This window comes from Tupaia chinensis, unplaced genomic scaffold, assembly GCF_000334495.1.
Source record: "Tupaia chinensis unplaced genomic scaffold, TupChi_1.0 Scaffold147123_1, whole genome shotgun sequence".
Lineage (NCBI taxonomy): Eukaryota > Metazoa > Chordata > Mammalia > Scandentia > Tupaiidae > Tupaia > Tupaia belangeri.
In genome coordinates this window covers 931,340-942,197 of record NW_006206975.1, presented here as the reverse complement: position 1 = coordinate 942,197, position 10,858 = coordinate 931,340, and the positions used below count along the sequence as shown (strand labels likewise).

The following is a 10,858-nucleotide window of genomic DNA, read 5'->3' as shown; positions in this document are numbered from 1 at the left end:
CCCCCCTGGGGGGGGGGGGGGGGGGGTGATTTACCGCTTTTTGTCTTTCTGGTGAGCACATGTGCCCTATTTAATTTATCATCGTCGTTACTTGTTCAATTTGACCAGAGACAGACAGAGAGAGAGAGAAACAGAAAGTAGGAAAACAAAGCTCCACGTCCGGGACTCAAACGTGGTCAGCCATCTAGGAGTCCAGCGCCTTAACCACCAGGCCACCAGCCGGCCCGATATAGTCTATCATAATAATTTCCATTTTATAGCAAAAAACTGAGGACCAGAAGCCTACTCCACAGATTTTGTTTCCCTGGTCCTGCTTTAGTATAAAAGGACTGGACTGAGAGTGTTCTGGACCAGGTCTTAGGAACGTGGCGTTCACCTAAGTACTAAACAAGATCGCAGAGTCTGGCGTCTATAGAAACCGGCATGCCCCGGCCGGCCTGAGCAAGAAGCTAAAAGCGAGATCAGAAATAAGGCAAAGCTTTCCACACTCACACACACCTACCAAATCCCGAAGTGAGAACACGTATCAGGACGCTGCCCCACCCCGTAGCAAGGGAAATAACCAAACTGAAGGGTAACTGAGCACAAAAAACAGTTCGCATCCGTCGCAACGGCATCACGTGACCGGAGCGGGGAACGTGCACCGGTACCTCGCGTACCTTCGTTCAGGCTGGCTCCGCCGGACTCATTGAGCAACACTCCCGCCCGCCCCGGAAGTGAGGGCGGAGCCACTAACGTGTTGGAGCCAGGGAGCGGAAGTGGCTCTTAGAGGCTTTAAAAAGGTGGTTTCCAGCTGTCTTGGGACCTCTCGTTTTGCCTGGAGTCGGGGTTCACTAGCCGAATGGCTTTGGACGTGAAGTCTCGAGCAAAGCGTTATGAAAAACTGGACTTCCTCGGGGAAGGACAGGTGAGGCTCCGGGCGGGATTAAGAGGGCCCGGAGCGGAGAGCCCCTGGCCGCCTCACACCTTGTCAGGGTTTCTCGTGGAGACCAGAGGAGTGAGTTGGTGAGAGCGGCCGCGCATACGCACCTGGCGCTCCTCCTTACACCCCGAAGGGGAACCGTAGGGTGGCTTTCCTTCCCGGAGTGTAGCTGGGAGTTTGACGTGGAGTCTCCGACAACGTTTCTAGCCACTTACACTGTTCAAAAACCCTGGGTTCTTCGCTTCCTTAAATGTAATAAAAGCAAAATGACATACTCAAAGAAAGTACTTACAGAAACTTAGGTAATTCCTATTTTACTTTCTAGTTTGCCACGGTTTATAAGGCCAGAGACAAGAATACCAACCAAATTGTCGCCATTAAGAAAGTGAGTTACATCTTATGTTGTTTTTCCTCAAGTGTCTTTGAAGATGTCTGTTATGGGCTGTACAGTTGCCGCTTTACTATTTTAACATTTAAAAATATTAGGGGGACCAGCAGTTTGCGTAATGGCTATGTCGCTGGACTCCCATGTAGTTGACCGCAGTTCGAGTCCCGGAACCAGTGGCTTAAACTCATGCTGGGCATATGTGCGTGAGGGCCCAAGACCCCGAGAGGAGAATGGAGAAGGGATTGCAACATGGCCATCCCCCCTGGAGGGTGATTTCTCGCTTTCTGTCTCTGTCTCTCAGGCGAGCGCATGTGCCCTATAGGAAAAACCTCTCCAAAAAAAAAAGCAGGGTCACCAGGTGGCATGGGGGTTAAGGCTTTGAATTTCCACATGGCTGACCACAGTTTGAGTCCTGTACCTGGAGGCTTGAAAGTCATCTTAGGGCGTTTGTTGTATTCGTGTCTAAAATCCTGTCAAGAGAATGGAGGAGAAGGCATTGCAGTGTGGCCATCGCCCCGGAAGGGGGGGTGATTTCTCACTGTCCCTCTCACTGTTTGTCTCCTAAGAGCATCTGCCCCTATGGCAAAACAAAAACAATTTTTTTCTTCTCTTCCTCCTCCTTTTTTATTGCTAGAGGTGTATTTCTTACACAAGAGAGAGGTGGAGAGGTGGTACCTCCTGGTGGGGTGATCAGTACTGCATTCTTTTCCCCTTATTTCTCCTTCCGGTCAGGATTCTGGACATGGTCACATGTTTCCAGCTTGTTTTTCAAGCCCCAGGGTTCAGGATTCCAACTCAGAGGCCACTGGAATCCAGCTTTCAATGCAGAGGGCTTAACCACTATACCATGGTAACCTGGTTTACTGTTCTTGACAGTGCTGATAATGAGTTACTCATGTTGTTCTCAGGCAGTAGACTTAATTAATGCCTTATATTCTAAGATTGGAACTCTGGGGTAGAACCAGTTGTTGTTGTTGTTTTTATTGTTGTTGTGTGTGTGTTTGTGTGTTTGTCTTCTTTCCTGGCTAGAAGAGAAAGAAAGCAGTTCTGACAGCAGGATCTCCATGTGGTTGGTGATCCATCCCCAACCTCACCTAGCCTCCATCATGGGCAAACATGCTGGGTACTCAGTAAGGTCTTGTGACCTAATCAGAACTGGAGCCTTCCCATGTGAGTCAGCCTTCAGGCAATCCAGCTCCTAGAACTTACTCTATTAATTTTTTTTAACTGTCACAAATAGGACTTTTTATTTGGCACTATTAAAAGTCTAAACTTCAGGGCCAACAGGTTTGATGGTTCAGGGTGCTAGACTCCCACATGGCTGACCACAGTTCAAGTCCTGGACCTGGTGGCTTGCTTTCTCACTTTCTCTCTCGCTCTATCTGTCCCTAGCTGGTCAAATTTAAATAAATAAGTAAAGTTAAATAAAATAATTATATTTAAAAAAAAAAAAGTCTAAACTTTAAATAGATTCTTGGAGTGGTGGTTCATATCCAGTAGCTTATTCAACTTCAGCGCCCTTCTCATCCCAAGTAGTTTTTCCAGAGCTACACCTTCACTATGAAGCTCCATGAGTTTTCCCAATTCAAACTTGGGCTTCTTCAGCATTTTTACTTTCCTGACAAAGACATCATGGAGAGGGCAGATGGATTGGCAAGCCTTTCCTATGTCTTTTCCAATGCTGTCTACAATCAGTTTACCGACCACTTCTTTCAAGTCATTTGTCTGTACTTCCCGAGTCATGATTTCTATCAGCTTCTTCTGGATTTGGCGGATCTGCTGATGCTGGGCATAAGAGTTCGTATCTGATTGTTGCGTTTTTTTAGTAAGCTCAACACAGAAGAGATGAAGCAAATAACCATCGGTAGTCTTGACATCAACATGAGCTTCAATCATGGTCTGTTTTTGATCGTGGAGCACATTTTGTCACGGGTAAGATCCATGCCATGGAAGTTAGGCAGTTTTTGCCCTGAACATTCTCAGTAATTAACTTGAATTTCCTAATGTGACTTCATCATTGTGCAGATCTGCAGGGCTCACTTCAAACACATGGCCCTTAAGGTTGTCAAACACAATTCTGGCTTCTTGAGTACTAGTGACTAGTGTTTTCCCAATATTTCTTATTTTGAACATAGCAGGTGCTTTCACATCATACCAATCTTTTTTAGAAAATGGATCAACCACTTTCTTCTTGACTCCCTTTTTGCCGCCTTTTGTAAGGCACTTATTTAATTAAAAATAAAAAAGTCATGAATTTGAGAAAGAGAAAAAGACAAACACTCTCAACAGAATCTCACACCTTACCCTTCTATAGCCTTCCCAGCCAGGCAGGATCATAGGCATATGTGCTCAGTGTACTGGATATAGGTTGGCTGAGGACCCCAGGATAGTCCATATATTGGTAGATCCAGCTTCACTTGAGCAGTGCGCTACTGCAGCACCTGTTCTGTTCATTTAAATTGAAATGAAGAGGAAATTTTGTGTTACTTTTGCCTCATGCATTCAGAAGTTGGCTGAAGTAGTATCACTCATCTGTTGGGTCCTCAGAACTATTGGATATCATGATCTGTGTAACTTTTCTCCCTCAAGCACATTTCCTTTATATGTCATATTTGTATTTTCTGTGTGCATATTTATTTTAGACTTTTGCCATAGGTTGTGTGTGGTCACTGGAGAGACAGAGAAAGGGAGAAATCACCCCCCTGAGGTGGTCACACCATAATCCCTTCTCCAGTCTCCTCGAGATTTGGGGCACACATGCCTGGTGTGATTTTCTTTACATTTTTTTAAAAAATGAATTATTTATTTGATTTATTATATTTTTAAGAATTATTTTATTTAATTAATTAATTTATTTATTTGACCAAAGGGGGACAGATGAGAGAGAGAGAAAGTGGAAAAGTAAACCACCACCAGATCTGGGACTTGAACCATGGTCGGCTATGTGGGAATCCATCGCTGTTAACCACCACACCACCTGCCAGCCCCTATTATTATTTTTTAAAGAAGTATTTATTTAATTTTATTCATTTTCTTTTCAAAAATTTGATCAGAGGGACCAGCAGTTAGCATAATGGCTATATCGCTGGACTCCCATGTAGTCGACCGCGGTTCACATTCCAGACCTGGTGGCTTAAACTCACGCCGGGCGTGTGTGCATGCGTGCCCAAGATCCCGAGAGGAGAATGGAGGAGAAGGGATTGCGGTGTGGCCATCCCCCCTGGGGAGTGATTTCTCGCTTTCTGTCTCTCTGTCTTTCTCTGTCTGTCTGGCAAGCGTGCACGCCCTATCGCAAAAACCTCTCCAAAAAAAAAAAAATTTTGATCAGAGCGAGACAGAGAGAGAAAACAGGAAAGTGAGAAAGCAAGCCATCAGGTCCAGGACTTGAACCATTGTCGGCCATGTGGAGTCCAGCACCTTAACCACCAATCTGCCTGCCAGACCATTATTATTATTTTTTAATTTGTTCAGAGAGAGAAATGGAAAGAAAGCTGCCAGTTAGATCCAGGACTCGAACCATGGTCATCATGTGGGAATCTAGCACCTTAACCACTGTGCCATCTGCTGGCTCCTCTGCATGCATATTTATCATAAAAGGCTTTGACTAGCATCAACTACATTGATGTGCATTTTCTAAAATAATTTTTTTAAAGAATTATTTTACATAACTTTATTTATTTATTTTAATTTGATCAGAGAGGGACAGAATGAGAGTGAAAGAGAAAATGAGAAGGTAAGCTGCCAGGCCTGGGAAGTTAGAAAAAGTAACACAAAAGTAACACAAAATTTCCTCTTCATTTTAAACCATGGTCAACCATGTGGGATTCCAGTGCCCTTAACCACCATTCCACCTGCCACCTGCCAGTCCCATCTAAAATTATTTAGCCTTCTTTTTTTTGTTTGTTTTGGCCAAAAGGCTTGTGCATACTAGAGAAAGAGAGAGAAAGCACCCCTAATGGGACCTGATCATGTTACAATCTATTTTCCTCCAGTTCTTTATCTGTCAAGATCCTGGTTACTACATATAAGTCCTTAGGGCTAGAACTTGAACTGTGGTTGGCTGTGTGGGATGTGGCTTCTACTGGGAAGCGCTTAACTGCTATGCTGTGAGTCCTGCCTGAAAGAGAGATTTTCGGTAGGGTCTTACCTTGTGTCATGATCCTTCTGCTTAGACTCCCAGTTATCTGGAACCACAAGCACATGTCTCCTGGCCTGTGTAGGTTGGACTAGGGACCAAACCCTCCCTTGTGCCATGAGCAGTTCCCTCTCAGTTTGCTACCTTGGTTGGGCCTAATGCGTATCTGTCTGGTTTTTTTTCTCTCTACCAGATAAAACTTGGGCATAGATCTGAAGCAAAAGATGGTAAGTACTTAATGTAATATGACAGAACAGAAAAGCTTGTATTCTCACTAAGAATTGAGCAAAGTATTATTAAGAATTAGCAATTATTCTAGATAACAGTTATTTCATAGTCCCGAAAGAGTAGAGATAGACTCAGGATAGACAAAGGATATTTGGTGATTTTTACTATTTGGGTGTTCAATGGAAACTTCAAATCATGTAGCTTGTCTTGTTACCTTCATTGCTGTTTTGGTGTTATGAGCGACTATTATTTTTTTTTTAAGAATTTTTTATTTTTTGGGAACCAGCAGTTAGCATAATGGCTATGTCGCTGGACTTCCACGTAGTCGACTGCGGTTCGCTTCCTGGATCCGGTGACTTAAAACTCACGCCGGGCACGTGTGCATGCGTGCCCAAGATCCCGAGAGGGGTACGGAGGAGAAGGGATTGCGGCGTGGCCATCCCCCCTGGGGGGTGATTTCTCACTTTCTGTCTCTATGTTCCTCTCTGTCTGTCTGGTGAGCGCACGCGCCCTATAGCAAAAATCTCTCCAAAAAAATTTTTTTTATTTTAATTTTATTCATTCATTTATTTTTTTAAAAAATTATTTTATTTATTTAACTTTACTTATTTTATTTATTTTTAATTTGACCGCAGAGGGACAGAGTGAGAGAGAGAGAAAAAAAGAGAGATAAAAAGTGAGAAAGTAAGCTGCCAGGTCCGGGACTAAAACCACAGTCAGCCATGTGGGTATCCAGGGCCCTTAATCACCACGCCACCTGCTGGCCCCACTGTTCATTTATTTAAATTTGACCAGAGAGAGACACAGAGAAAGAGATTGAAAGTGAGAAAGCAAGCCACCAGATCTGAGACTTGAACTGTGGTTAGCCATGTCCAAGAGTGTCTGGCACCTTAACCATCATGCGACCCGCTGGCCCCAATCCATTTTTTAAAATTATTTATTTATGGGAACCAGTAGTTAGTGTAATGGCTATGTTGCTGAACTCCCATGTAGTTGACCGCAGTTCGCGTCCTGGACCCGGTGGCTTAAAACTCATGCCGGGTGCATGTGCGTGCGTGCCCAAGATCCCGAGAGGAGAATGGAAGAGAAGGGATTGCGGCGTGGCCATCCCCCCTGGGGGGTGATTTCTCGCTTTCTGTCTCTATGTCTCTGTCTGCCTGGCGAGCGCACGCACCCTATAGCGAAAAACAAAACACAACAAAACCTCTCCACAATTATTTATTTATGAGCTTCTGATTACTTTGAAAAATCAAGATACATCTTTTTTTTTTTTTTTGGAGAAGTTTTTGATATAGGGCGTATGCACTCACCAGAATGACAGAGAGAGAGAAAGCGAGAAATCACTCCCCCCAGGGGTGGAGGGTCTCTTCTCCTCCATTATCCTCTTTGGATCTTGGCCACGCACGCATATGCACCCAGCATTAGTTTAGGCCACTAGGTCTGGGATTCAAACCACAGTCCACTACATGGGAGTCCAGCGACATAACCATTACACCAGCTGCTGGTTCCCAGGATATATCTTCTCGAAGTACACAAAGCTCACTGTGGAATAGTATGAGAAAAAAGGTTTCTTTATCCCTTCTTCTAAAGCCTGCTAAATCCTATTTAATTGTCGCAAAATAGGTGTTTTTTTTTTGTTGTTGTTTTTTGTTTTGTTTTGTTTTGTTTTTGAGAAGATATATAGGGCACGTGCACTCACCAGACAGACAGACAGACAGAAAGCAAGAAATCACCCCCCGGGGTGATGGCCATGCCGCAATCCCTTCTCCTCCGTACCCCTCTCAGGATCTTGGGCATGCACGCATACATGCCCGGCGTGAGTTTTAAGCCACCCGGTCCGGGACGTGAACCGCGGTTGACTACGTGGGACGCCAGCACCATAGCCATTATGCTAACTGCTGGTCCCCAGTAGGGTTTTTTTTTTTTTGAGACAGATTTTTGCTATAGGGTGCTCGTGCTCCCCAGAGAGACAGAGACAGACAGAAAGCGCAAAATCATCCCCCAAGGGACATGGCCATGCCACAGTCCCTTGTCCTCCATTCTCCTCTTGGGATCTTGGGCACACATGTGCCTGGTGTGAGTTTTAAGCCACCAGGTCCGGGGTTCAAATTGCATTGACTCTGTGGGAGTCTAGCAATGTAACCATTATCCCATCTGTTGGTCCCCAAATACAGTTCTTATAAAAGAGACCCATTATTGGGACTGGCAGGTGGCGTGCTGGTTAAGGTTCTGGACTCCCATATGGCTTGCCATGGTTTAAGTCCCAGACCTGGTGACTTGCTTTCTCACTTTTTTTCTCTCTCAGGTCATACTAAAATGATAATAATAATAGGGGCCGGCAGGTGGTATAGTAGTTAAGGTGCCTGGACTCCCACCTGGCTGATTGTGGTTCAAGTCAAGTCCCTAAACGTGATAGCTTTCTCGTTTTCTTTCTCTCTGTCTCTCTCTCTCTGGTGAACTTCAAAAAAAAAAAAAAAAGACAGTGAATAAAATTAAAGTAAATAAAATGGGTAAAAGTATGAGTATTTTTAGTGCACATAAAATTTGAAACTTCATAGTTTCTTCACTTTTTTTTTAAGGTTTTGTTATGGGACACATGTGCTTACTGGACACACAGAGAGAGAGAATGAGAAAGCACCTCCAGGGGGAGTGGCCACACCACAATTCCTTCTCCTCCATTCTCCTTTTGGGATTTGGGGCACACACATAGGTCTGAGGCTCAGACCATGCAGTCAGGTATGTGAGATCCACCTGCCTTAACCATGAAAGATACAGAGAAAAGGAGAGATCACAGCATGTGATCATGCCGCAATTCTCCATTTTTACATCCTGCTAGGATTTGGGCATACATGCACTCGTATCCAGTGTGACTTCCAAACGGCCAACACTAGTATTCCAACCACATTCAGCCATGTGGGGATCTAGCTCCCTCCCTTAACTACTTGAAAACAGGGCTAGCCGTTCCATGAGCTTTTGGAAGAACTCTCGATATGCTACAGATAAATTTTTCATCATGTATCATAGTTGATGCTTAGCTATTCCAACAGTAGACAATATAGAAGAAAAACAGATTTGTCATAAAAATTGTCAAAATAGTCCTTATTTTCTCTAACATTCATTTCTGAGATGACTGACCTTTCCTAAAAAATATATATGTAGGCAAGTTTGAGATTTCAGATTGAATATTTACTTTTTATTTGCTTTTCTGTATAGGTATAAATAGAACAGCCTTAAGAGAGATAAAATTATTACAGGAGCTAAGTCATCCAAATATAATTGGTGTGAGTATGATCTAAATTGTTTCTGGGATTGGGATACTGCCTTTTGTGAATGTGGTGGGTGTTCATTGAAGGTGTCTAGGTGAATCTTGCAGAAGAAACTTGAAAATTTATCAGTCCAAAATGTACTTTCTCTCCTAATAGTTCCTATAGGCAGTATCTATAAAACTATGTAACTGATAAAAACAAATTAAGTATTGACCTAGAGATTGGTTTTGAAGCTGACAGAGCTCTTGGCATAGTGGTTAAAAGGGCACCTACATTCATAACTTTTCTGTCTCTGAGACCTTGTGTAAGTTCCCTTGCAACTCCATCACAGTTCTGCCTCATATGTTGTGAGATTAGCTAATCAAATATACCTGCGTGTCTGGCATAGTGCCTGCCATAAAGAATGTACTCATTCCTTTCCTTAGTACTGTCCAAAAAGGGACAAATGTCAAATTTATTGAAATTATTTAAGCTCTATGGAGAATTACCAACAGTCCAAAAGCTTGTTTAAATGTTTAAAAATCATCTTAGTTGATATGGTACTGTCAAGCATTAGAGAACCACATTTTAACTTAAAATTTTTTTTTGCTTTGCAGCTCCTTGATGCTTTCGGACATAAATCTAATATTAGCCTTGTCTTTGATTTTATGGAAACTGATCTAGAGGTAGGGTTCTTAGAGATATTTTTCTCTCACTTTATTAATGGAGAAATGTTTATAATAAACTGTTTGTTTATACCTGAGAAGATACTAGTAGTCAGGGGCCAGCAGTTGGTGTAATGGCTATGTCACTGGACTCCCATGTAGTCAACTGTGGTTCGAGTCCCAGACCTGGTGGCTTAAACTCATGCCAGGTGCATGTATGTGTGTGCCCAAGATCCTGAGAGGAGAATGGAGGAGAAGGGATTGTGGCATGGCCATCCCCCCTAGGGGATGATTTCTCGCTTTCTGTCTCTCTGTCTTTTTGGCGAGTGCTCTTGCCCTATAGCAAAAACTCTCAAAAAAAAAAAAAAAAGATACTGGTTATCCAAAAGATGCTAACTTTATTAAAATCTGGATGTATTCTTAATGTTAAAAGATCTCTGTTTTTTACTTTTTATTATTTAGCTGTGTTTCTAGTGTAGAATAAAAGGATTTGGATTTCATTGGCTTTTTTTCCTTTGCCTTCTTTTTTTAAAAATTAGCAAAAGGTACATGTGCTCTTCAGAGAGAGAAAAATATAGCAGGAAAGAGAAAACACCCTCTAGTGGGGCATAGTCATGCCACAGACCTTTTTCCTCCATTTCTACACATTCATCAGGATCTTAGGAATGGACACACAAATGTCCAGTGTGTTGTGTTTTTGTTTTTTGGTTTTTGCTTTAATGTATTTATTTACATTCATTCACTATACATCATTACAGCAAACAAAATGAGATTTCCCATCCAGAATACACTGTATATTGACTTAGTCCAGCACATCAATATACGCCCTGCGATGTTTCACCCTCGTCCCACACTGTCTCTGGTATCCATGGTTTTGCTTTCTATGCCTTTTCCCTCCATTTTATTTATTTGCTAATGAACTTAATTAATCTAAATACTTCGATAGCAAGCACAGCTGATATATACATATCCATGAACACAAGTCTGACTTTAAGCATAAACCTCAGTGAGTAGAATGAACATATGATAAAGTAGCACCTAGCAAGGACTGTATAGCTTACTGCAATCATCAAATATACATTTTTTTTTTAATTTCAAGAAAAATAGTTTTTGTGTTATTTTTTCTCCTGAAACTTTTTTTTTTAATTAATTAATTTACATTCATTCCCTAATCATTGTCACGGCATACAAAAAGTGGTTTCCCATCCAGAATATACTGCATAGTGGCTTAATCATGTATGTTATCATCAATAATTTTCCATTTCTAGTTTCACA

General features: G+C 42.5%; 1 protein-coding gene across 4 annotated transcripts in view; it reads left to right on the top strand.

Moving 5' to 3' along the window:
* Positions 1-717: 717 nt before the first annotated feature.
* The window catches only part of CDK7 (cyclin dependent kinase 7), a 38,383-nt gene continuing 28,242 nt past the window's right edge, over positions 718-10,858 (top strand). For 2 of the 4 annotated variants that reach the window (XM_027768671.1, XM_006169524.3), the window contains exons 1-5: positions 718-907; positions 1,248-1,307; positions 5,639-5,672; positions 8,887-8,954; positions 9,536-9,604. In XM_027768671.1, coding sequence (XP_027624472.1) covers positions 842-907; positions 1,248-1,307; positions 5,639-5,672; positions 8,887-8,954; positions 9,536-9,604 — 297 coding nt within the window. In that variant the 5' untranslated portion in view covers positions 718-841. Of the gene's footprint in view, positions 908-1,247; positions 1,308-5,638; positions 5,673-8,331; positions 8,410-8,886; positions 8,955-9,535; positions 9,605-10,858 lie in introns of those variants that run through there. The other 2 variants (XM_027768672.1, XM_014584571.2) reach the window with 2 other exon arrangements.